General features: G+C 37.6%; 2 protein-coding genes across 4 annotated transcripts; both read right to left on the reverse strand.

The window, feature by feature from the left end:
• Positions 1–1,358: 1,358 nt before the first annotated feature.
• Positions 1,359–11,136, reverse strand: rab38a (RAB38a, member RAS oncogene family). The gene is made up of 3 exons (XM_041994682.1): positions 10,631–11,136; positions 6,806–7,086; positions 1,359–3,073 (listed from the first exon to the last, which is right to left on the reverse strand). Exons 1-3 carry the CDS (start codon positions 10,830–10,832, stop codon positions 2,918–2,920), a joined length of 639 nt encoding a protein of 212 aa, XP_041850616.1. The 5' UTR covers positions 10,833–11,136; the 3' UTR covers positions 1,359–2,917.
• Positions 11,137–11,998: 862 nt separating this feature from the next.
• Positions 11,999–21,461, reverse strand: ctsc (cathepsin C). Of its 3 annotated transcripts, XR_006011534.1 has the most exons (9): positions 20,998–21,461; positions 20,637–20,794; positions 19,801–19,955; positions 17,660–17,815; positions 17,371–17,489; positions 14,368–14,499; positions 13,722–13,954; positions 12,505–13,187; positions 11,999–12,238 (listed from the first exon to the last, which is right to left on the reverse strand). XR_006011534.1 is itself a non-coding variant. In XM_041994680.1 (8 exons), exons 1-8 carry the CDS (start codon positions 21,155–21,157, stop codon positions 12,921–12,923), a joined length of 1,380 nt encoding a protein of 459 aa, XP_041850614.1. In that variant the 5' UTR covers positions 21,158–21,461; the 3' UTR covers positions 11,999–12,920. The 3 variants fall into 3 exon arrangements, 2 of the variants coding, with proteins under 2 accessions (XP_041850614.1, XP_041850615.1); XM_041994680.1 differs by having other exon boundaries at positions 11,999–13,187; XM_041994681.1 differs by having other exon boundaries at positions 11,999–13,187; positions 20,637–20,782; positions 20,998–21,437.
• Positions 21,462–27,567: the final 6,106 nt, after the last annotated feature.

A 27,567-nucleotide genomic window follows, 5' to 3' on the forward strand; every position in this document is an offset into this window, starting at 1 on the left:
TCTGATTTATAATTTATCATGTAATCACTTCAATCACTATGAAATTTCAAGCAGATTAGTTGTGGCTGAAGGGACAAATATATCCATTTAACTGCAGTCTTTCTGAATACACTCCAATTTGATTTTTGCATGCATGTAGCAAAGCATTTAATTCAGATTTTTTTATAGCTCCTAAGTGGTTTTACTTCCACTTCTCTATTAATGCATTTTCATTTCTTTCAAATTAATAGATTCCCTTGTTTCCTTTGATCGATATAATAATATTATATTTATTATATATATATTTTTTATGTAGTATATTATATTATAATATAATATATATTTTTCCTCTTCTCTAATTATACAGCAAACTCAAAGTATAGAGAGGAGCAGAGTCCAAGATCAGTTATACAGCTCATCATTAACTTGATACCCGTCCTCCGTGACAGACCAGGAGATGGTGGATTAAGATCATTAATGTGCAATGCTCTTATGCAGAATAGCAGTTGTGTCTGATTAATATGTCATCCTTATCTGAGTCAGGTTTTTGTCATTTCTAAACCAAAATCATCTTGAAATATTTGATGAAAGTCTCCCATTTGTGGTTAACAGCAAGTACACACATCTCTACAGAGAACTTCTGGTTTGTGAGTCTGGTCAGAACTCAGTGGGATGCATGATTTAAACAAATTCAGCACTCCACTGACTGGAGTTTTACTAACTGAGCAGTTTAGAGACATGGCACAATCAGGAAGCTACTGCACTATTAATTTCCCAAAATGATAATTAATGGATTAATACAGTAGAGGGGGTTACTGAGAGACAAAAACCTTGAACCATGAAGAGCAACACCGAAGCACCTTTGACTGGCTACCTGTCAACTCATCTGGAGTTCATTCGTACAGCTGTTACAAACACAACAATAACACTTCAATAATCACCAAATATAGACAATGGTATCAGAACATGGAAACATTTAGGATTGTGTATTAACATGACATTGTTTGCAAATGTTTATGTCATTTTAAGTACTTTAATTTTTTGTAAAGTGAAAATCTAGGATCTTTGGTTACAAAAAGCACTTTATGTCTGCATCCACCCGTGAGCAGTTGTTAGAGAAGGTATATGATGTTCCTTCCTCTTCAGGAGAAAACTGATTAGCATATATTGCTGTTCATCGGCTGTCAATCAAAATGTGTTTAAAAAATAACATTATATTAATATTATTCTCACGGGTGGTGGCAAAAATCCACCATACATCCTTACTTATCTGTCACTTTAGTTGTGTACATGTTTGAAATAAATTCCTGGGATAACAGAACCTTAACTGCATAACAATACAGTGTAAATTGTTGACAAACTGAGAAATAACAGGGAGAAAGGCAGTAAAGCTTTTATTTATATGAATATTTTTAAAAGTGGATACATCTTTGGTTCTACAGTCTGTCATAGTTTTCTCTATATAATATGTACATAGCTGTTTCCACATTCGCATTTATCCCAAAATTACAAACGTTACAAACATTTTACAGTGGAATAGAAATGTAATATAAAACCACTGAAGTAAAGCAGTCTGTGCTTTAGCACAGCTTTCTTTAATACACACTCATTCTTATATAATTTTAAATACATTTGGCAAAAAACAAAGTTGCCACCTGGATTTAACTAAGCAAATAGGTACGAGCCTCCTATTGATTAATTACTGCATGAGCGATCATCTTTCAGCTGGCATCAAGTTATTCCCTGATGGCACAGCCATATTTCCAGATGAGAATGACAGGATTAATGGGGCTCAAACTGTAAAAGAGTGGTTCAGGGAGCATGAGGTATCATGTTCACACATGGATTGGCCACCACAGAGTCCAGACCTGAAGCCCATTGAGAATTTTTGGATGTGCTGGAGAAGGCTTTGCACAGTGGTAGGACTCTCCCATCAACACAAGATCTTGTTGAAAATTTGTTGCAACAGTGGATGGAAATAAATCTTGTGGCATTGCAGAAGCTTATCGAAACAATGCCACAGTAATGTTGTGCAGTAATCAAAGGGAAAGGTGGTCCAACAAAGTATTGGAGTATGTATTAAAGTGTGTGACCGTTGATTTTGGTGGCAATTTCGTTTTTGCAGAGGCAGTGTATCTTGCCATACCAATGGGTTGAATTCTACTGCAGTGACGAAAAGAGAAAAGACGTGGGCACCTTTAAGTGCACTTAAAAATAATATATAATACGTGTATCTGTTGAACTCCTTAAATAATATGGATTCTATTATAAAGGGTGTTTTAAATCCATATAATCTCCCATGTATGGCTTTAGTTGTGCCAGTATTATTGGTGAAATAAAAATGATGATTAGAAAATTCAAAAGAAACCTGATCATAAGCATCCTTACATGGTGTGGAGGCTAAGGTCTAATTGGTAATGAAGGTGGGCTGCTTTAGAAAGTTGGAAGAAAACATTTTCTAAATTTCTTTATCCCAAATTAATGTGGAGAAAAATAATACTACTGTCTGTATGGGGAACAAAACATGAAAAAGAGGCGACAAAAGGGAGAAAGAGAGGGATCTGTAGTAGTTTGTATGTTGTAATTACCTCCACAGACCTTTGGTATACTGTGATTTCCTGCAAACTCTCCCTGCATCTGCTCGTTAACTGTGTCACCATAGCAACCGAAATGGCAACGTCAAGACTTGAAGTCGCCAAAAGGGTGACCTTGGCTTTGACAAGTGCGCACAGCTGCATCCATCTCTCTTTCTGTCACTGTTTCCTATTTCTTAAGCCAGCTGCCTCTCTGTCATCCCCCCCTAGCTACCAGACAGGAAAAGAGCTGGCACCCGTACCTTCCTTCTGAAAAAAAGCCAGAATGATTCTTCCACTTCACACAAACTTGACAATGCTTGAAATGAGATACAGAAGGACGTCCAACTGTTGAGTTTTTACTGTTACTGGGACCTAAAGCAGGAAGAGCAAGTCCCTCCTTTGTCCTTATCTAACTGAGGGGTAATGGTGTCAGGAACGTCTGATTGGAGCATGTCGTTCTCACTTGCAAGGATGTGTTTCACCAAGCAGTTGGCTGCCTCGTCAATGTTGATATTCTCCTGAAAACAGAGAAGGGGAAAGTAAAGATATGGAGGTTAGAAGAAAATGAAAATATGGAGTAGTGTGCAGATGTGTGCAGAACAGGTGAGCCAATCAAATGGAGCATGACTACACTGAGTCGATGGAGGAAGCAACAATTAGCTGTGACGGTATGAACAAGAACTGAAAAAGGCCTAAACAGCGGCTGCCAGTGGTCTAAGATAGTAACAAATTAACATGCATCACCTTGTTTTGCACACATAAAACAGAAAATACAGATGTATTTGTTAATAAAAAAAAAAAAAGTTAATGCAACTATTTGTTGGAATTCTGCTGAATTCAATATGCGACTGAAGTCTGCATCATACTCAGTGGAGCCAGAAGAACCACTAATGAACATATTACTAGAACAAATATTTAAGAACTTAAAGACAATATTAAAAAAATAATTAAATAAAATGTTTTTTTATTAAGCAGAAATACACAAAAGTGCAAAACAAATACTCTCAAGGGCAACTTTGAACAAAACTTTAAGTGAGGCTCACATGAGAAGTTCAATGATTGAAAAGATGAGCCCAAAAACACACACGCACATTCTTTTCTTACACGTGACATTTGCTGCAGCAGCATGAGATAAAGTGATCATATCTTACAGTACACTGACAAGAATGTGCACCATTTTCTGTTATCCATCATCTGTCAGACGTAATGTTTGATTTAGAGCTGAAGATATTTTCATGTCCACATAAAAACATGCCAAGACAATATATGCTCTATTCTCTGCAAACTTGCGGTGCATGTTAGTGCCTAAAGAGCATGTCCAGAGTTGTTCAAGATAAAAAAATAGGAGTAATTATATGCAGATTATTTAGGCAGTGGGCTCAAAATGTGTTCAGCTACCTCTCTGAGGAAACAAATATTCCAGAAAGTTATGAGGCTCAGGAGACAGAATACAGTCTGGTACAAACACCATTTTAACCATGAATATGCAAATTACTTAACATTCGTGACCTATTATTATTCAATTACAAATAAAAATGCTAACAAAATGGCAGCATGTTCCTGGTGAAAAATGGAATCAAAAGACAAAGCAAAGAGCTGTCTGTGTGTACACAGAATTAGGTACAGCTTGCTGAATTTTTCACATACCAGCTTCAACTATGCATCATTTTTCAAAAATGTCATATGAGTGCATTTCAGTTCCTTGGCTGGATTAATAGCTTAGCTTCAGCAGCTTAAAGTCCAATTTGTTTCAGCCATCTTTGTTGTTTTTGCACTGCAGCCATTTTTATTTGGTTGGTAATGCCCACACCTAACCAAAGCAATATAGAGCAGCCTAATCCTGAATTAACAGTGAGAAAAAACGTGAAGCATAAAACTTCATAAAGTTTCCATGTGCTTCACCAGAGATGTGGCAAATTCAGGTTAGCTGGACGATGGCCCCAGGTGTTGGACTGTGCATGGATTCTATTTTCTTCAGTTAACACCCAGTTGTAAGATTACAAGCTGCTTCAGTCAAAGCTTGAGCAGACTGTCAGTGTAGCTCACCTCTCAAATAGAGGCCACTTTTTTTATTTCTGTCTACATATACGTATTAGTTATGAATTATAGCCAAAGTACACTTTTGCTAGAGTTCATATTTGCGTATATCTCTAGATTACTTTCAGTTTAAATTGTTATAACATGTATTTTGTGTTAAAGTCAGATAAAATTACGTTATCTTACGTTGTTATAAGTCGACTTATATTTATAACCTCCATTCATTCATTTTCTATATCTGCTCGTTCCAAATGCAGGGTTGAGGGGAGACTGGGAGGACTAAAGCATTTCCCAGTAGCTTTTAGGCAAGAGGGTACACCCTCGATAGGTCACCAACATACAGAGACAAACCATTCACACTTACTCCTGGGGAGAATTTAGAATCACCAATTGACCTAATTAGCAGGTTTATGAACTGTGGGAGGTTGCTATGCATGCACGGGGAGGGCTGCAAACTCCACAGCGAAAGGTCCCAGCAGAGGTTCAAATCAGAAGCCTTCTTCCTGTGAGAGGATGGTGCTAACTAGCTAACTACCAAATTGGCTAACTACCGCAAAGCATGCAGCCCTATTTGCATCCTGTGCAAAAAATTCTAAATTACATTCTGTAATGTTGTCTATGTAAAAATAATCTTCAATTAATAATTGATGTCTGGCATTCCCATATAAAAAAGATAAAAAGAGCAATGCACATCATGATGATAACGCATGGACATCTGTTATCCTCATTCAAAGACCACATTGGCCTTCAGACACTAATGCAAAAGTCAGGCCAAGAATAAATACCAGGGAAATTCAACCATATAACAGCAATCAGACTTTGCATGTAAATCTGTTGTGCATCAAAATTGCCAAATAGTGGATTGATTAGAATGGTGAGTGTAGCTAGCATGAATTTAGCTTGCTAGCTTTAATCCAAATACTTTCATAGTTTGTGTATGTTCTTAAATAATTTTCAGTTTCTTTCATATCAGACAAGTAATCGGTAAAGACCCTCCCATCTTTATCAGGGGCGTCGCTGAATGGAGAGACATAATTATCAACTGATGTCCACTAAGGCGTGGTCCATGCCCATGTCTGCTGTCTGCTCGCTGTCTCGGGATGTCGCTCCAGGTGTGGGAAAGCAGGAAGGCAACCGACTTCATGGAGGCAGTTGAGATCAGTAAGCGAGCTAAGACAGCCATGAACCAGAATGAGGTTACATGACTTCTCACACCTGGAACGACATTCTGAGACAGCAAGCAGACAGCGAGGGGTGTGTTCGATCTGTCAAACTTGGCAGGTCAACCACGGCTACTTAAAAATCTGCTAACAATTAAGTCACTCTCCATCTAGTGATACCTCTGATGGCGAAAGGGTTACCATCAAAACATTTCAGGTATATGTGACAGATTGTGTTTCTGATATAAAAGACAGGAAAACTTATTGCTAGCTTTATGTTGCAATACTTTTTCTCTCACATATACTGTCATGTCCATTCTGGCTGAAGCTATTAGGATTCTTTTTCCATTTGTAATGTACCACATGTACCAAATAATTGTAATGTACCAAATCTAGTCAGTACATGAAACATTTTAAAATCATATTTTAGGGTAGTCTGCAGCAGAGAAAGTGTAAGCAGACTTTCCACAGTCTAATTCAGACGTAACAGGAACATTTATAAGAAACACATTTTTTGATTAGGAGTGTTTAACTTCCTGATCAAAGTGTTCATTTTTGCATATCATGTGACTGCCATCCAGGAGAAGAAAGTCAAGCTATATTACAATTTGTGCAGCCAGTGAAAAACAAAGGGCTGATATATTCCTTGAACATTCCTGGACATCCAGTTTGGATAACAGAGCACCTGATGCAAGTGCAGCTGACCTGGAAAAATACAGAAGGAACGTCTGCTGAAAGTCTCTGTGGGAAAGCAGCAGCGTCCTGTGATTGAAGCTTTGTTCATATGCTAATACCAAACAGACTGTGACTGTGAAACATTTCAAGTATTTCCTCCCATCCTGAATGTGCCTCTGTGGTGGTGTCCTCACAAGACAGTCAGGTGCTGAGTCAGATAGTAAAAGATGTCAGCTGCCTTTCAAGGACATTTGAACAGAACGGACAAGCCTGTTGACACGGGGGCTTGAACTTCAAAGCTCCCATTGATGGCTGGTCATTCTTTCCTTCTTGTAATGCTACTTCTGTGTGTATGTGTCTGCATCTCATCTTTCTCACCTTAGCTGATGTCTCGAACCATCCCACAAAGCCATTCTCCTGGCAAAATTGCTCCATCTTAATTCCATTATTGGTCAGTACATCTCGACCCTGGTCACATTTGTTAGCCAAAAGCACAGTAGCTACATGTTTTCCATTGGCAAGTGTCAGTTTGGAATCCAAGTCCTCCTTCCATTTCGTAACCGCCTCAAAGGAAGCAGGCCGTGTCACATCGAACACAATGAAGGCACCCATGGCTTCACGGTAATACACACGGGTCATATTTCCAAACCTCTCCTGACCTGGAAGACACACATGGATACACAAGAGAAGGATTGTTGTTTGGTACTTCTGTGATTTTGTGTGAACCTTTTATGCTTCTATTGATGCATAAATGGAAAAATTATCTTTTCTATTTTTTATCTAAAGATTCACAACAGCACACACAAATCTAGAAATGACAAAATGACTTTTTGAAGCAAACTTCAAAAGTACTACTAAAGTACTGTCAGCATGGAGTAAATTCAGCTTGTGGGCATATTTGTACACTGTGGGCTCAGTAAAGACATCAAACCAAAATGTCAGTGGGGGAAAAGAAAAATAAAAGTTTTTTAAGTCCCACAAAAGTGCTTCTCACCTGAACAGGTGGATGAGAGCAAAGGGTCAGCTGCATAACAGCTGGCAGAATGACAGTTGTGTTCAAGGACACATCAAACATGCACTTTGTCTTTGAAACAGGTCTTTATACTTTGTTTCTTTCCAGTATACAAAGTAGAAAATTATCTTTCTCAAGATCTTAAAATGCACAATTATTTGCTACTTTTGCATTGTATCTGCATCCATATCAGCATTTTAAGTATTTCTACATATTCTGAGCAAATGTGTAGACATGTATTCAGTTTTCTTATTGTTTTCTATCAGCCACAATGATCCTTACAAACAGAGAAAGTTGAAAAAACCTGTGCAAGGTATTAAAATCCCACATTAGCCTGAATTTTAATGGAGAACACTGGGCTGCATTTGTAGCTTCCTGAAAGCAGAATAAGAGGTTTAAATGTGCAACACATATGAACACATAAACCTACACTTAATTCTTAATCTATCAATAACAACAAACCTTTCCCAGCTTAGTCCTATATTTTTGATAGGATGTTTTTTTAAATGATGCATCTAAATGTGCAGTGTTGGATTATATGAGCTGTCATTCTGAATATTTTCACTTACCAGAGTCAAAGGGTTTTCTGTCAACATCCAGAAAAACATTCCTTCTCTCCTTGTTTTAGGAGTAAAATATTTATCTATGAAACATTAAGAAAATTGATATACCTGACTCTAGAAATTCACTTCTAAAAGTAAAGATTACAGAATTTCTCACATTTTATTTTCATTGCACTGAGTTACCCAAAGTAACACAATGAAGATTTCCAAGTTGACAAATATTTTTTTAAAGCTTAAAATGGCAAATATTGCCTTATCTAAAAACACTATAAGCTGATTAATATCGGGGGGGGGGGACCTATCCCAGCACCTTCTAAGCAAGAGGCAGGGTGCACCCTGGACAGGTTGCCAGTTCATTGCAGGTCACTATAACCATGCAGTAAACATCTGATACTGAGATAAACCTACTCTGACAAATAGTAACCAAAACCACACAAGTATGTATGTCTAGTTCAGCATAATCTGAAACAGCATGAGGGACTAAAATAAGACCCAAACTTTTCTTATTTTAGTGATACACCCAACTAGTAAGTTCTGTCACCCTGTGAGCACCAGGTGACAGAAAAACAGCAGAAAAAAATAGAACTGTTGAGTTGTTTATCTTTGGAAATGCACAGAATCCGCCAGTGATTTATTGGATCTGTGGCATAAGATAACTTCTGTCTACCATCAGTTCCCACACAGACTGGCTGCCATGCTGGGTGAGATAAAACACAAGAAAATACATACAGCCTAGTTTTTGGGGATGTGACTAGTTTATGTAAGATTTGAATATAATTATTGTAAGAACAGTTTTAAAAGTAGCCTGTTTCTTTTTGGTTCTTTGTTTTTTTGTTTTTGTCTACTGATATAAACTAAATGGAGAAACCATATGATGCTGGATCAGTCAGGGCTGATTATGATCTATGATGAAAGAATAACAAATTAGGCTTTCCCACCTAAGGGCTTTCATTGCTGTTTGTAGAGTGCACGGAGCAGTTAAGTACAGTACAAGACCTATGGCAGTTTTCTCTGAAGGAGACACTCTTCTTTAGTTCATAATAAAAGCTTTCTGTATACAAGATCTTGGGCCTCAAATCTCCTTCACATGAGTTTGAGACACATGACTGCTTGCGCTTACTGGAGAGAGCGCATAGGAGGGGAGAGAGCAGCAGGTCAGAGGATTCTTCTAAACCTCAGCCGACACTCATGTGACATGAGCCTACTATAGCCTTTAGGTTTGTCATCTTATCCAACAGCATCCCAATCAAAAGGCTGTATTATTTCTGGTTTACATGGTCCGCAAAAGCAATTAAAGCACTTTCGTCACAAGAAAGTGTATCAGAAATTCCAAATATCTTAAGCTTAAAAAAATTCAAGCCACCACCTCCTCAGACCTGTAACATCTGAATCCCACTACACGAGTATATTGCAGCACACCATGCATAATGTAGTTACAAAATTCCTATGGGGAATTTCATACAGATTATGAATGACAATCAGTACATTGAGCGGTACTGCAGAGAAGAAATGAGTGGGAAAACAAACATAACTGATCATATACAGCTAGTAAGTGAATGTATGACTGATCTGTTTGTAAAATGGCTTCAGAACAAGAGTTAATAAGAGCCGAAGACATGAAGTTGTAGCCATGATATTAGAGGTATATTTGTGTTTATTCATGAGCATGTGCTCATGTTTTGCTCTAAATGAGATAATGTAATTTTAGGCCCAGCTAAGCAGCTGCTGCAGTTCTTTATGCCAGTGATGTAAAAACAGTGGCAGACAGTTGCCATGGAAGTTTCATCGTATCATGACACCATTTCACGAAGGTCTCCTGGAGGCTTATTATATGTCTAAATGATTTGAAACTTAAAAGTGTGGAACCATGTGATCTGAAGTGAATCAGTCCAAGAAGTCAGCTGGTAGTAGCATTAAGCCCGGAAACCCTTTAGGCTAACATGTTTCATAGTCAAAACAGCTGAATGACAAATATGATTTTAAAAGAATTGTCACATTCTGGTGATCTTTTCATCCCTAACCTTCCTGTTTGGAAATCACTGAGTTTTCCAGATTGGAAAGATTTATCATTTTCATTCCAGCAACCATCATATATTTATATATTATTCAATTATTTGATAAGATTATGAAAAACCCATCTGGTTTTATGATTTAAAGCTAGTCATATCTATAATTTCCTCATGTGAAACTGATACACTGAGTTGTGTGATGTTTTAGAAAGGCAACACAGTAAAAAAAAACAAAAAAAAAAAACATAATTCCCATTAAGATTCCCACAAGCATGAATTAACTTGCAAGTACAGCTTTCATGGTATTTTATTTAAAGAACTAATTTAGTAAACCATTTTAGTTTGTTTTCTTCTTTTTTAAGAATTAAATTAATTACCTGCAGCACAGGTTAAGAAGGCTACTGTTTTACAGCCCATACACATTTCTCATATTGTCTGTTTATTTAACACTTTAAAAAAAAATAATAACATAATAATAATAATAATAATAATAATAATAATAATAATAATAATAAAGTAAGTTTCAAAGGTCTACTTATCGATGATTGTCACGGTTTCGTCTTGTGTCCATCACCTATTGTATATTTAATGTGAGCAGTGCGTAAAAGTTGAACCGTACCTGCGATGTCCCACAGCTGCAGGCGCACAGTCTCCTGATCCCAGTTGAGGACTTTGAGCGCGAAGTCCACCCCGATGGTGGCTCGGTAGTTAGGGCTGAAGTTGTGGTGGACGTACCGCTTAATGATGCTGGTTTTGCCAACCCCGAGGTCCCCTATGACAAGAATCTTGTAGAGGTGCTCCTTGTGGTGGTTGTTCTGCATGGCGACCGAGGAGGGCGAGAGCTGAGCATGAATCCACCGTTAGGGAGAGGATGCGGAGGATGAACGGGGAAGAAACACAGGCCGGCGCAGTGAGAAGTGGAGAGAGTTGGGAATGAGAAGGGAGGAAAGGTAGCTACGCCCTGGCCCGCAGAGGGAAGTGGAGCTCAGACGTGTGGACCTTGTGACTGCAGCACGACCGATGCCAGGGAGAGACTTTGGTGTACTACAGCGGGAATTCTGCATACAAGATTTATGTAAATCCTTCAAGATTAAGATGATGCAACACGCCTATTTGTCAACAATAGTAGAATAAGTGTGTAAAGTATTTAAAATTGACAATATTCATTAGATCATTTTGTGTATTATTTGTGTGTTTTAAATGAGCGCAGCTTAAAGAAGCAGTTTGTTTAGCAAAGCTAAATTCTGAAAAATATTGCTTATTATTCTGAAATTTGCATGTAAATTTTAAGCAGTTGCAGCTGTTATATAGAGCTTTTATAGAAACTTGAGTAACCTATATTTTAGGCTACTATACATGTAAAAATAAAATTATTTTTAAGTGAGAAGCTGACATAAAATTTGCTTTTGGTTTCAATGTAAAAGGCCCACACAAAATAGTCCAGCTAAGTAAAATAAATGTTTTTTATTATTTTGATCTAAAAATACATAAAATAAAAATCAGCAAATGCATATGGATTCACCCAGTTTGCTTTGAACCCCTTTATTCAGACTGGTGCTGCTTGTTTCCTTCTGAAGTCCCTACATATCTGTTAAGTCCACCTGTGTGCAATTAAAGTGTCATATGATCATAGTATTTAACCTGTTGAGGCCCAACTGTCTGCAACCCTGCCAATAAAGGAACCACAGAGCAAGCAGCACAAAATCAAGAGATTGCACATGCAAATATACAGGTTATGGGTGGGTTATAAAATAAAAAAAAATGTAAGTTACAAGAAACTATAGAACTTTTAACCACAAAGGTCATAACTGACATTATGAAGTTATGTTTTCACTAATTTCTGCTAAAACTTAAAATAGAATATGTAAAAGATAAAAAGCCTTACAGAAACTCCAAATCCAAGGGAAATCCATTTAATACAAACACTTTAACATGCATAACACCACATTAAAAAAAAAAGTTAGAAACAGAACAAAAGCCACTGTAATGTGTTGCATCCCTTTATTGAGAAATTCCTTTTAAAAGCTCCTCAGATAACACTCTACAAAGAAATGTGGCAGCCTTGGTGGCAATTTGGTGCAAGAAGATACACAAATTCTGTTATGCTTTCCTGAGCGAGAGAAAGATCAAAGTCCTGCACCTTACAATCAAACACAGAGTTCAGTTCCCTTTAAAGCATTACAATTAAAATTTACAACCTGTCACTGTGTGCACCACTCCATTTCAACTCCAAGTTTCTATTGGCAGTTACAGCTTGAATTTAATAGGCAGCTCATCAGTAAATGCTGAAATCAGCCAACATCAAAGTGAGGGACACACACATTAATAGACAGGACCAATTCAACGTTTTAAACATCAAGAAAATCAGTTAAGGTGCTGTAATCTATTAGTGTGTGGTAAAATTTTTTAGAAAATATTCCAACTATTTTTTCAGTGCAATTACAGTGAGTGCAGAACAGTTGCCAGCTGGAGTGGTTCTGTTACATGCTCCACCTCCAATTCCTCCTATTTACTGCACCACACATAATTTTGAATGATTACTGTAAACATTTAATTTGACAGCTGACAGATGAAACCTTTGAGGCTTAAAAAATGTTTGAAACTCACATCCTGAAGACATTCTGTTTCAGATTTTGCATTGAGGAAAATTCACGCTAAAGGCAAAAAACAAAGAAAAAAATCTGCAACATTTCATGCTGATCTGCAGTTTTCTGGCCAACTCCACTTGGTAGATAGGGAAGGAAAAAAATGCAAGACAACTGCTTCCCATGTGATAAATTTTGTCAACTTCTGTCAAATGTTAAAAATTTTGGCATGAAAATCAGGTGAGCTACATGGGGATAATATCTCATTTACAAGATTTAGACTCATTAAGGCGCTAATTTCCTCCAATCCCAAGTTTCCAGCATCTACAGTTTGGGGATGGGTTTGGCTGCGACTGCGATGCTCTCAATAGCACACTCGTCATTTCCTCTACGGATTCGGAAGAAGCCGTTCTCGCCCCAGGTGTTTCCCCAGCTGTTCTTGACAATCCAGTACTTCTGCCCAGTCATGTGGCAGCGGCCGTAGCCCACCAACAGCACAGCATGGTTGGTCAGCTCAAAGGGATTGAAGGCGTCTGTAAGGCCTGTGTGGTGGTAGATGCCCTCCTTGTAGTGCATGAAGTCAGGGTAGACCTGCAGATGAACAACATTTATTTATTTATTTTTTTTTTATATTATCCTGCTTTGTGAAACTTAAAAAAGGTCTGTACAGTTAATTTTAATTTTTCTTTATTCCCATAAAGTTTTCAAATTTTGGTTTCAAATATAAACTCATTCATAGAATTTTAGCTGTAACAGCATGTTGCTAGTTCAGATGTGATTTGGGATAAAACAGGACAATCTACACCTGTTTATTCTTAGATTAGGATATGTTTATGTTGAAAGCTGCTGACACTGATGGAAAACTATCCCGATTTACAAGATGCAGAAAAGGTTTATGTTTGTAAGTTGTGGAATAAAGATAAGTTTAATGAGTTTTCAATAGTTATCAATAAATTAAAAATTGCCTTTATGGCCCAAATATTTTGTCTAAGATTTTTCATTCAGCTGATTTACTGTATCATCTTTAACTTGCACATGAATAGAGCAAAGTTTGAAATAGTACAGTAAACATATAATTTATCCATAGAAACAGGACAAATTATTAACAGTGAACAGGTGTTGTACCTCCAGGGCCACTGCCATTGGCCCATTGTTGACCAGTTCCAACATCATGGCTGCCTCGCTGCATCCGCCATAAAACCCCCCAACATAGCCGTACTCTGCCGTGTACATTAGGCTGCAGCTTTCAGGAACGCCACATGGAGAGTTTTTTGCAGTATATGGAAAGCATGACTCATCGACAATGCCGAAATCCTGCACGTACTTCCCGATCAGGTATGGGAATCCTCCATCACAGCCTTGAAAAGGACAGCAAAGTGTGGTCATCTCAAACTGTAACAAATTAAGATGAATCTAGAAATCTTTTTTGTTTACTTGAGTATCTTATAAGGGTAGAAATTGTTATGGAAGTCCAAGATATTTAATCTGAAGAGGCTTTCTCAGTTCTTTCCGATATAATCAGTGATAATATAATTAGTTAAATGCTTGAAATTTCAAAGGTAGCGAGGATGCACTTTGTGAGAACCACTTAAAGCCTACTTCTCTGATTTGGTTTCTTTCATATAGCAATACTGAATCTTAACATGATTATCATTTGAAACATGAAGTTCAGATTTTCTGTTGTCCAATTAAAATTTGTAATAGTCAGCTTGAACCATTGCAGCATAAAATGAGGTGACGGGATGAAGAAACAAACATATATTCACCGTACCTTGAGAGTATTCAGAACAGGAGACAACTTGTTGAGGGCTGAGGACAGGAGTATCGCTGTTGTTGGTGAGAATTCGAACACGAGCTTCCAGCATTCCCATGGCGGCGAAGGAGTAGCAGCTGCCACACGATGCTGAAACAGAACATCAGATTAACATATAAATCGCACGCTGAAGTGTAAACACAAAAATTTATTTCTCAGGCTGTAAAAAGTAATGTTGCTATAACACAAGTATTTCTAATATTCTATCCTAATGCCTGTCAACACATCTGAAGCAGATGCACCTGCATGACCTGATGCAACAACTCTGAAATAAAATCCTAGCCGGCAGGTAACTCCATGCACTTTAGTAGTACATTTGTTTAAGAATTCATTGCACCACTCAGGCTAAATTTTTCTGTAGTGCTCCCACCCGGTATCCACCAGTCATGCATAACAATGGAGCAAAGCCCAAAGACAGATCGAGATTAAAGAAAGTGGTTAGTATACACAGTGCCAGGCGCCAAATTCTTAATAAAACGCTCTGCAGGAACAAATCAGGTCAGGGAACAGGGGCTGCAGGGACGTGCAGGGTGGTTTAATTGTAGTAATGATTTAAAATGAGATAGAGAGGAGTTTTCATTTGGGCCCAACACTAAGTGCTCTTTTTTTTTTAAAGAAGTGCAATAAAACTTTCATTATAGGTCAAAACAACTAAGACATTCTGCTGTTCAAAGAAAGGACAGATAATTGTTGTGTTTTACCTGCAGGACTCTCAGTTAAAGCTTTCTCACAGGATTTAAAGACATTTCAGTTTGACAATGTTTCACCTGCTTCATCCAATAAAAGTCAACAATGTCTGGAATATGAATGTAAAATAACTGACAATCACACCACAGTGGAAAAGATGAAGGTAGAAAACAGATTACCAGAGTACCAACAGACTCAGTTAGATGACCTTTTACATTTCTATTGTATTTTAAACCATTTTTAGGTATTTCATATATGATTTTTGCACACCCTCTTAATTATGTCTTAATATGATTTTAATTGTTTCACAGTTTTATTTTTATATGTCCTTTTTTATTATGTAAAACACATTAAATTGTTTTTATGTTTGAAATGTGCTACATATAAATAAACTCGTCTTGCCTTCTATGAAACTTCTTACACAAATTTCAGGTCTTCTTTGTCTTAGTTCCCATACAAAACATATGAGTCATAAATACATTATTATAAAGCAGCCTGTCACATCTAACTCCTTCCATTTGTCTCCACTCTTACTTAACATGGAAATTAAGTTTTATTGAAAAACACAACAGTTTTGTTTTTTTTTATAATTCTCATAACTGGTACGTCTGATTTTCAGATGATTAAAGATCCTCCTGTGCTCTTTACATCAGTTGTCCAGTCAGATCTGTGAGCTCCTTGCTGACTATTTTTCCATTTGATTCAGAGAAAAGAAGCCCAAAGGTCCTAAACCGAGAAAATTCTGGTACTGTATCAAACCCCTCCCACTACTGAGGGTGGCTCCTAATGATTAAAGTCTAAGAAAGTGGCTCTAAAGTTAAGACTAGATCCATGACAGTTTAAATTATTTACAAAGCTTTGTGCCCCCTGAGGTAGAGCAGAACTAATGAGTGTCTGAAACAAAAGTAGACATTGTGACAAGTGTTTTACAAACTCTGAATGCCAGTCACTGATAAGACACCACATGTTAGATTGTGCTGGCATCATGTTTGAGGTTCATCTCAGGGATGTATTTACACCTCCCACACAATACAATTATGCTGTGCAGCCAAAAAGCTATCACTAAAGTTGTTTTCACACCAGCACAGTAAAATTTTTAGAGAGACTAGAATTAGGTCCAGAGTTTCTCTGCAGTTGCTAAAGAAATTTGCACTTCACAAGCATAAATTTTCCACTGTTTTTTTCTTTCTTTTTTTTTTTTTTTTTTTTTACAATACTTGAAATGTGTATATACTCCCAAAAATGAGTTGCACATGCTGTTAAACTGTGCTTTGTTTGCACACATGATGCTTCCTATCCATTTTTAGTAATGGAGGTTCTTGGGGTGATATAAAATGACAATTTTTAACTCATCTAAAACATGAAACTAGATATAGATCAGCATAAAAGAGTATTAAACAGAACCGGTTGTCAACAGCGACATACACATCTCAGGAAATGTGGTATTACTGGGTAGCTGCTTGCTGATTTCCAGAGAAGTCCTGAACAAATGTTGCAGACATTTGCTCTCCTACATGCAGCAGCCCAGCTATAACATGTCAAGCAGATTTTAAAGCTGCATAGCATGCACAAAAATATGAAAATTGCAAATAAAATAAATAATGTTCTCAATAAACTAATTATTGGTAGTTGACTTGCCTGTTCACTGGTTTATGGTAGATTTAACTGGTACTCCATGCACAGAGGCAATTCAAATACTAACAAGACCAATTTATCCTCATCCTTCCAATTTTTGTGAATGGCAGCAGTCTAAAAAAATCCACTCGACTCATAACATTAAAGAGACAGAAGCTCCACAACCCTACACAGTTGCTAAGAGGGCTTCTATTGAAACACTTTGGCTCTCTCCAGATGCTTAAACCCGTCCTATACAGCCCCTCTCAGACACTCAAAAGCACTCAGCATGCTTAATCTCTTCGCTTACACACAAGGCTGTGCAGAAACACAGAAGAGCAGAAAGCAGACCCTGCCATGGCAGTGGGGGAAGCAGGCAAACTGGCAGCAGTTCAGTGTCAAGCTCACTGGCATCTGGTCAAATGTGAAGCTAAGTTTGTTCTGCCTCTTATCCTGACGTTATCTTAGTTCCATAGTGTACATCTATTATAGTAAATTTCTGATATCACATGTGCACAGATAAAACAGCTATCTTTTAGTCCTTTTAAAGTTGATTTTTAAACTATTTAATTTAGAAAAACCTTGCATGTCATGCTTCAAAAGTAAAAATAGACATGTATTTTTTTTAAAAGTTTGTACCAGACAAATTTGTTTAGTCACCTTGGTTCCTCACAGGGCTGACAAAGTTAATACCGTCGACATTTCTCCAATCCCAACGCTCAGGAAGAGAAGCTGCCATTTTGGCTAAATCAGCTTTCACAGACGCAGGGCGAACGCGGCTAAAAACAAAGCAAAGAAGCACAAATGATGAACATGTATACACTACAAGCTGTTATATAAATTCCTACTATGTAAATAGGAAAGAGTTCTACTTAATAATCCAAGCATAATTTTTTTTCCAACTGGAAGAATGATCTGTGTTATTAAATAAATGAAAGTAAAAACTCACGCAGGGACACGGGAAGCAGCACCCCCTGCTCTGTAATGCAGCTCCTGTAACGTGTACATCTCATGCTCTGGATATGCCGTAGCTTTCCAGGATGTCTGAACAGAGTTGATGAAATCAATGAAGTCCAGGTTGTGTTTGTACGGTTTCTGGAGCAGACTGGAAGATGAGTGATGCTACAGGTTAGGTCAGTATGTAAACAAACATCATAATATGTAATAAATGTTGATTAGGATGCAGATTTCACCAAACCTACAACGATTTAATAAAAGTCATTCAACACTACAAAAAAAAAAAAAAAAAAAACTTATTCAGTTGCCAATGGCTAAATGTTAAAGATGAATAAACACACCTGCAGCAAAATATGTTCTCCTCATTTCCTGCCTGCCTCTGCATTGTCAAATGTCAAAAAAAGGTGCACTTATCAAAGTAAAGAAGCCTCACACCAGCATATTTTATCAAGCAGCTGTTGAGATAACCTACAATATACAGACAGATGTCTGTTTTCTATCAAATCATTCAATGGAAACTTTTTTTTTTTTAAACTTCCTTTTGTTTAAAATGTATCGGTGGTACATACATGAAATGTAAAAAATATTTCCATCTCTAAAATTCTTCAATGTCAGGCATGTACTACGCAAAACCCTCAACGTGGTCTTCATCAGATCTTTATGATGTTGCAGAAGCCATTCTCAACTTGACTTCAACCTTTTTCAGGTTGTTAACAGATGATGTGCCATGTGTTTCCAAAATTTGCTGCAATTTAATAGAATCCATTCTCCACAACTGCTTGTAAAAAGTTCCTGATGCCACTGGCAGCAACATAAGCCTAAAACATGATTGAGTCCCCTCTCTGGATTCATTAATATCTTACTGATAGCCAAACAGAGGTTTAGATGATCAGTAAGATAATCCCAGTTTGTTTTAGAGTTGATTTCAAGATTTTATTGTTTGTTTTTAAGTCTTTAAATGGGTTTTCTCCTGTGTTATCTCTCAGATTGGCCCTCACTCTTCGATCTAATTTCACACAGCCCCTTTAGATCACTGAGATCTGCTGACCAGCTGCTCCCTGCTCCAGAGGTCAGGCTGAAACTTAAGAGATTTTTCTGTTGACACCCTCCAAACTGTGGACCAGCTTCCCCTGTCCATATTAAGAGCTCACCTACTCCATGTTATATTGTCTTTTAAATCTCTTTTATTGTTGTTTAATCCCCCTTTTATTTGCATTTTATCTCTCCTGGTTTTACAGCACATTGTTCAACATGCTTTTAAAAGTGCTTATAAATAAAGTTGACTTTACTTGACTTTCCTTTTCTCTTATTCCCATGAGTAGGTCATGGGATCATCTGTGCTTTAATCTGGCTTCCACCATTTCTGGAAACTGTTATTTCTTAGTTAAACTACAAACTAAGGAAAATCTTACCATTGAACTTCCCCATCCCTGCTTCATGGGCATCAGTTATTTTACTTTTCTGCATGTTTAGCAGCAGCTTGGAGGAGCCCTTAGGCTAAAGATTGCTGGAACAAGATTTGAGGGGTGCTTCTTAAACTTCGAGACAATTTATTCTTACGAACAATCAGTGGAAACAAGCCACAGCCCATCATTTTAATCAAGAAGATACTGCATTGGTAAAATATTCTGAATACTCATCACTAATTATAAAATAAGAAGGAAGGAATAGTGTCCTCTAAATCTGTAAGTATATAAAATATTGCATTACATATGAGATTTTGATGGGAAATGGTGCTAACTGATATCTATATCTAAAAAATAGAGAAGCACTGGATTATTCAATACACTAAATCACGGCCACCCAAAATAAAAAGATTTGGTTCACATATCACAAGTAGATGGCAGCTCAATGTCACCAGAAGCTGAGCTTGTTTGTGTAAGATGCTCAATTTACCTTCACATCTGATTGAACAGATGCTAATTTATCTTGTAGACTTGTTTTTAAGGTTTGATGAAGCCAAATAAAGCTAACTCACATCAGTGGAGGAACAAGAGAATGAAGATGTAGGCTGCAACAGAAATCCCAGAAATAGCCCAGCAGCTTACACCATGTCTCACCGTTGTATTATGAGTGTTAGCGTTTGTTTCTCTACATTTTGAGGAATATACCAAGCTCTCATTATTTACGTACCTGCTTTTGAAAAGTGGTTTGTAATCTTTTCGGAGTGGAACTGGGTTCACCCTCTTCCCTACAAAGCAGCCCCAGTTGCGTCCCAGGACATCATGGACCCACCCTGGCAGGGTCTGGTCACAGTAGCTGGTCACCTCAGGGCCATCTTGAGAGTACTGAAAATATAGGGAGACAAAAAGACTACAACTATTTGTCTGCTTTTTAGATATTGGGTAGTTGTGGGCAAACAAATACTGTTTTTAAGCAAATGAATTACCCTTAGATTATTAAATACAAGTGAAGCCACTTCCACAAAAAATTAAACTGTTTTTTGAGCCATGTGTTTAAAAATTATGATTCTTTACTATACTGAAGTAATAACTATATTAAGGCATATTCTTTCATAAGAAACAGTATGAGGAAGTTACAGCAGACAATGGAAATCATAACACAGGCTGAAAAAACTACATGTCTGCCAAACTTCCTTTAACTCAGTCATGTGAGTAATGACAAATAACACATGACCACAAGATACTTTGACACTGCTGCTTTTGCTGAGATGCAAATTCTGTCTCATCGCACCAAAAAACAGAGGAAAAGAGAAAGAGTGAAAACACAAAGTGCTTTAAAAATGTGCTACAGCCCACACAGAATCGGTAACTATTCCTTTCATTGCTTAAGAAACTAAACAAAATCTGATTTAATAAAATGATAAGTGTGGCTTTGGTGAGATGAGGTGTTAAGCTAAGTGGCACATTTAACAAGTACAAAGACTTTTAACATAACATGTTTAATTACTCCAGCTCAATACTTAAACAAGAGGTCAGATTAGGTCACTGAGTTTCTTCTGCTCTCACCTTGAAGAAGGCGAACCATTTGTAGCCACCGATGACCACCTCAAAGCCCTGGTTGTAGATGAGGGTGAAGAAGCCTGTGTTTCCCAGTTCATCTGTGGCTACAGACAGTTTCTCCAGGGTCACGGTGACAGTGCGTTCACCTGTGGCTGAAAACGAACCTCATAACATTTAATATATATATCTCTTTAGTTCGAGAAGCAAGCACAATATCACACAGAAAAGCTAACATTAAAAAAGCCAGCAGTTGTGTCTTGAACTGAAACCAGGCCTCAACATGTCACATGATATTCAGATAGTTGGAACAGTTTGTTTTCATCTCTTTTAATCAGTTTGTTGTGTGGCCAGCTCGCGTGGTCTTTACCTGTAGCGGAGCAGTTGACGGTCTTGTCGTATCCTCCTTTGGACACCTGGAAGACCCATGTCCCCAGCAGGTCCTCATAGGTGCAGTTGGCCGGTGTGTCACCCCAACAACAGTTAACACAAAGCAAAAGCACGCACACAAAAGCACTACTAAACCTCATCTTTACTCACAGTTAGCTCACCTGCCGAATGGATACTTAAATAACTACGCGACTATGAGAAATACATCAGGTTTAAGTCAGATTTTTTTTACCCACTTGCTCTGCTATGGACCCACTGCTACCTCTTCCTCGAGTAGCTGATTGTGTAAACTGAAACTTTGCACCAGAATTTAACTTCTTCCGCCAAGATAAGTTGCTGAAGCCCAACACCCCACTGCGCATGCGTCCCATTAGCTAGTTGTATAGCCAAGTAGCTACGTTTAAAGAAGGCATGCGAACTATACGAGCATTAACAAAACACCAGCTCGTGTGTAATTTATTTAACAGCATAAACCTAAGTACCGAGCACTCTATAAATTGATGATCCGGCCATTTAAAATATGTTTATAAATAAAAATATATTTTTAGTGATTATCACTAACAAGGAAGTACGAAACAGATATAAATCTTGCTTTAAAACAGCTGTGTTTCTCCTTCCTCTTTTAAGTTTCGTTTTCCTTATCACATGACCAGGTGGCTCGGAGCTGGTGGAAAAAGATCTCAGGTGATCGCGGTTATAATTAAGAGACCTTTTGCTATATCGTGTTAGCATTTTTAGGACATTGATGGCAATTATAAAGAGCAAATCAGTCATACAATAACATCGTGAATAATAGTGAAATAAGTAGTGATATTTAGTAGTGTTACTGTCATGTGAAGGAGAAAGTATACCGTCTTTTAATTAGAATATTTAAAGTAGTATGATATAAGCATAAGAATCAGATTCTTAATAGATCTTAATGATAGGTAAATATCTATATATAATATAGGTAAATATCATCTATAATATGAAGTTATAAAATCTATAATGATGATCAGTAAATGGAGCAAATCTATAAAAGCAGAGATTTTGGCTGTTTACTGGTTTGAAACATTTAGGTTTGTGTAAACACAATGTAAAGGGAAAAAAATCAGCATTGAAGCAGTTATTACTGTCCATCAGGCTTGGAAATTATATGGTTTGTACAAACAAATACCTATAAACTTCAATGAATGGAAAAAAAATTATAAAGAAAACAGGGGCCAAAATATCACATTACTAATATGACGAGTGTTTTGGTATTCACCTCGTTTTAAAACCTGGTTGGAACAATATGGATTCCTATTATGTCCTCTGTTCTTAAAAAAGAAATAGGCTGTACTTCCTTTTTCACATTGCTTAGTTTAGATTTTGTCCGCATACTATCCATCCGTCCATTTTCTATACCGCTCAGTCCAATTCAGGGTGTTGGGAAACCCGAGCCCATCCCAGCAATTAGCAGGCGAGAGGCAGGGTATACCCTGGACATGTCGCCAATCTATCGCAGGGCTGTACTATTTGGTCATCAATAGCTCTTGTGTTATGGAAGAAAAAGCACAGCCAGGTGTTACCAACAAAAGTGATTCTGAGACTTTTTTAGCCTCATGACACCTCATGACAGCAACTGCATATGTGTATTAATAATGGCTACATCCCACTTTGTGGTTGTCCAGCTATTCAACATGCACTGTCATTGCCTACGTGGACACTGAAAGTTGTGAAACCAATTTCACTTGTGCTTTTTCTGTAATGACAAGTTCACATGTCTGCTGCGAGAAAGGTCTGTTCCCTTCACAAAGGAGTATGCAAGTCAAAAGAATTTAAATTTCTGCACAGAGCCCTTAAATGTATTTTATGTTATCAACTCCAAAATGTGTCTGAATTTGATTTAAAGATGTTTAAATCACTGTTTTGCAGCACTGCACCTGTCTAAAATATGTACTCCCCACCTGGTATTGAGTAGTGTTGAAGTGCATTAATGAATGAATCAACCAGGTTGACCATTTTTTTTAATATTGTGGAATCTTTGTTCATGCATGTTATTTGGTCATGAGCTTCTGTTAGATTATTAACAAGGTCTGGATGCCTCTTTTGATGAGCCATAAAAACTGAACAACATCAAATTAGGAGCTTGCAATAATCTAAAGTTGATCCTTGAGGTACCATACATAAATAACCCACAAAAATGTCCGCTTTTTCTATGAGAATGGTAATTGTATTATGAAAATGCCCTTTCTATCTTTCTGGCTTTCTTCCTTTTTTAGCCTGTTGCTCAACTCTTGTCCATCTCTTTGGCTGTCATACATATAATGCAGTATAACAATTTCTGTGGGGGAATTTTCCTTTCACTTGTCTGTTGAGAGAGGTCAGAGAGTCAGCTTACCTCTTGTCATGCATGTGTGTGGGTGTAAATGTATCGTGATGGGTCCGTACTTAAAGGGGTTAAAGAGCTTATTTTAGCTGGCGGGCACTTAAGGGAAGTGCTGGAGGCTTTGATCACCATAGTAACCGTGACATAGACTGACTCATCTTCTTGACAGACCATAATAAGCACTCATCCGAAGAAGGGACTGAAGAGGTATTAGTCACACACTCTCATTAGTGCCATTACACTGTATTTGCGTGGAAGTGTGAATGTGTGTGTGTGTGTGTTTGCTTTAGTTTTGCACCATGTTCTGAGTTATTTCACTATGTGATTTTACATGTACATATAAGCACATATAAGTGTGCTTGTGCAAAGACTCTAATTAAGATGTGGGAATCAGAGACATACGGGGATACTGTTAAATGCTAACAGCCTGAACCCACTAAGCCTCTAAAAGTGACTCACTAAAAGTAATGTTTCAATCTTGATACTGTTCTTGCTTCCATGGCCAGGAAATTAAAGCTCAAGTGACTTTGAGTTCTGCTTTACTGGCAGCCACAGATTTGTTCTTTGCTTCTCTTTTTGCTCAGATTCCTCTCGGCCCCTGTCACATTTTTAAGTCTACTATCAAGGCTTCTTTAGCCTGCTTGCAGTGTATTGTCCTATTGCTTGGTCTTAAAACAACTAATATCCCCACTGGCTGGAAAATGGCTTGTATAAAGGTTTTCAGCCTGGATTTAGAATACACTATGGCTAGGTTCATACAGCAGGGCATAATGCTCAATTTCAGATTTTTTGTGAAATCCGATTTTTTTGAGTCCGTTCACATTTCCAATTAAATGTGACTTGTATGTGATCTCCTGTATGAACCTTATGCGCACCAAAAGTGTCCCGCATGCGTAGAAGACACGACAACGTGGCAGTGAGTATGCGTGTGACGTCTTTGTGTTTGCGGAAGTAAACATGGACGGTAACAGCGGAGCTTATGTTGCAATTTTTAATTTATTATCCAACCGCAGCCAGCACATTTTCGATGACATCATTTTAAGGAGGAGATTGCAAAAGAAGAGAGCCAGATTTTTGGCCATGACATTTAGTGGAGCAGCAGCAGAAACGTCTATACACAGAAACGTTTGGTAAGGAGTCGCAGTCAGGAGTGATGTGAGGCCTTTACAGATAAGAGTTTATAAACAATGATGTGTATGACTTGTAGGTCGGATTAATGCGACCTGGCCGTTCAGACTGAAGTAGCATGGCAAAAGATCAGATACGTTTTGGATTTAGGACCACATATCCAAGTGGCCTGGGTTGCATTTGATAAAATCGGATCTGTGTCGTTCAGACTGTCATGAAAAGATCAGATACAGGTCGCATAGGGGCCAAAAAATTGGATTTGGGTCACTTCAGCCTGCAGTGTGAACCTAGCTTATGATACAGAAACATAATTAATTAAAGTTAGAAAATACTTCCATATGGCCTCTAACAATAGTGTTTTGAGCTAAGGTCTGAGAACATCTTATTACAAAGACTTGGATATATCATATGGATAAAATAAATTGCCACAGACAAGTTTAAGTCATATTGTTCTATTAGGTTCCATTTTGTTGATGTGAATAATGTGTTCACACTTACCAGAGTTGGTTATGGTGTTCTACAGGGTCCTGGACTTGGACTAATTCTATTCTCCCTATTAATGCTGTCTTTGAGAAATTTTAACAGGAAACATGACACATTGCCATTGTTATGCTAGTGGAACACAACTCTTTTAATCAATGAGACCCAACAACATTAATATATTTCAGAATTGTCCTTACGGTTTGTAAAGACATAAAGACCTGGATGTTTTCTACTTTTGCTATACTTAAGGTAATATGTTTCTTTGGAACCACCAACCTTGCTCCTTGAGGCCTACTGTCCTGCAGATTTTAGATGTTTCACTGCTGCAACAAATCTGATTAAAATGAATGAGTCGTTAACAGGCTTGTGCAGATGAGCTTTAATCCTGCGTGTTGCAGCAAGAAAGCATTTCAAACCTGCAGGACAGTGGGCCTTGAGGACCAGGATTGGTGATCTCTGCTGTAAACCATAGTCATCATCTAAACTAAACATGAGTCTCAAACTGCCTTCTTTCCTCTGCATTGTTAAAATCCAGAGCATATTATGACAAAACCTTGTGCATGTATTAGTTACATTTAGGCTGGCACATTTAGGTGATCCATAATGCCAGAATCAGAATACTGACTGCTACCACCATGAGATGTTACATTTATCATGTTTTGGCCTTTCCATATTGGCTCCCTATGAACTTTAGAATTGGATTTAAATTCTTTATTTTCACATGCATTGCTTAATGCTCTTTCCAGTAAGTTTATATCTAATTTGTGCTCTTTAAAGCAGTCTTCTTTTTTTCATTTAGTCTTTACTGGTTGTCTTTTAAGTCCTGCTTTTGTTCTATAAAACTGTTTATGTTGTACTTACATATTTAATGATACTTAACATTTGGAATGTCTGCTAGTACATAATAAAGTGTGTTTCCGTATTCAGGTGTACATAATATGAGAGAGCATAAGCATGTCTCTATCTTTATTTGCCTTCTTCATATTCCAAGCACAGTTCTTTGCTTCCTCCCAACAGGCAGCAGCCAGCTCAGTCTGATCCTCTCTGTATTTTTGAGGTTAATACTACATTTATGCAAATTTAAGCTCTGAATGAATTACTGAAATTCCTACAAGTGTAATAATAGTCGCTTATTAAAACAGTCCACAGTTCAGATTGGTTGAGTCATGTTTAGAGCTGTTAAATACTTTATGAAATCTGACTTAATATTCTTTAACATTCTGTTTCAAAGTTACTCTCCTTATGTTGCTTATATCTCATTGTTTTAGTGTGACTTGATGGGAGCTTAATAATCATGTGAACAGCTAAGAGGGTTTTTAGTCCATCAAAGCATGTCTAACGAATCTCTTAGCAGCAGCAGTACTGCTGCCTATACCTGTGCTGTTACGCACATTGATCAGTCAGTAAAAGGATGTTAGGACAGCATTTCATTAAGGTTGCGGTTGCGGTATGGATGTAGTTTCTCCATCGTTCAGTGGGTTGGCCACCTCAGCCTCAGTTGTGACATCTTTCAAATTTAAACTGAATCCTCTGGAGACTCTTCCCAGTCAGCTACCACAGCAGTATTCATACATCACAACAGAAAAGCCGAACAGGGTGGAGTGGAATGTTTTCATCTTCATAGGACATATGTCCGACTCCCACAAAATAACTGTGCATGTACCTGCTGAATATGGATTATTTCACATGAGTTTGTTTTTTATGCACATGAGGACACCTTAAGGATGTAATCTGTTTCCCTTCCTCTCAAGACTAACCTCAAGTTAATTCTAACCCCAACTGTAAAACAAGTTCAAATAAAATTAAATAAATAAATGAATAAAACATGTGCAGACTTGTGATGGCCTCAGTTGGGTTACCATGGCAACAGGGGGTCGTCATCAGTTGGTGCGTATTTGGTTTAAAGTTCTCACCAGGATAGAAAAACATTTAAACACAGCCTGACAATCATTGTTAACCACGGGCTGTCATGACACCCTTTGCCCACACTGATTCTATATATAGGGACTATCTGACTACACTAAAAGCCTTCACACGTTATTTACATACATGTGTACACTGTCTTGCAGTGTTTGAAGATAACACGCTATATTATCTAGTTTTACATCCAGCATCAAGCATACATTATTTATCCCTGAAGGGAGTTTGAAGCATACTGCTGTTGTTTACATTTAAGACACAAAATATATGTGAATTTACATAAACATAGGTGAAAGTTATCCATCCATCTATGTTGTATACTGCTTAGTCCAGTTCATGGTCGCAGGGACGTTCGAGCCTATTCCAGCAATATTTAAGAGAGAGTTAGGGTACAACAAGGTGGTTTTATAGACATGTTTAGGTTCAAAATTGCTCGACGTACAAATAAAGTTGAAATTATGCAGCAGGTAATGTAAATAGGACTAAAGTAGGATTCAGTGATCAGCCACAGCATTCAAACATTTGACAGGTGAAGTGACTAACACTAACTGTTAAAGTTGCTGTTTTGAAAGCAAAAATGAATAAATAGACCAAGATAATGTGTCAGGTTTGCTCCTGAAGACCCGGAAATTCAGCCACACGTAGGACAAATGGATTTGAAAAGAATAA

This window comes from Melanotaenia boesemani, chromosome 9 (genome assembly GCF_017639745.1).
Source record: "Melanotaenia boesemani isolate fMelBoe1 chromosome 9, fMelBoe1.pri, whole genome shotgun sequence".
NCBI classification, from domain to species: Eukaryota; Metazoa; Chordata; class Actinopteri; order Atheriniformes; family Melanotaeniidae; genus Melanotaenia; species Melanotaenia boesemani.

Excerpts from the sequence above, each read along its gene's own strand:
- rab38a (XM_041994682.1), bottom strand. The coding sequence starts at position 10,832 with ATGCAGAACAACCACCACAAGGAGCACCTCTACAAGATTCTTGTCATA. Across the intron at positions 7,087-10,630 it reads GCAGCTGTGGGACATCGCAG|GTCAGGAGAGGTTTGGAAAT; the intron begins GTACGGTTCAAC and ends TGTGTCTTCCAG. Across the intron at positions 3,074-6,805 it reads GGTTCGAGACATCAGCTAAG|GAGAATATCAACATTGACGA; the intron begins GTGAGAAAGATG and ends CTCTGTTTTCAG.
- ctsc (XM_041994680.1), bottom strand. The coding sequence starts at position 21,157 with ATGAGGTTTAGTAGTGCTTTTGTGTGCGTGCTTTTGCTTTGTGTTAAC. Across the intron at positions 19,956-20,636 it reads AATGGTTCGCCTTCTTCAAG|TACTCTCAAGATGGCCCTGA; the intron begins GTGAGAGCAGAA and ends CTATATTTTCAG. Across the intron at positions 13,188-13,721 it reads CAATGGCAGTGGCCCTGGAG|GTCTACCCTGACTTCATGCA; the intron begins GTACAACACCTG and ends GTTCATCTGCAG.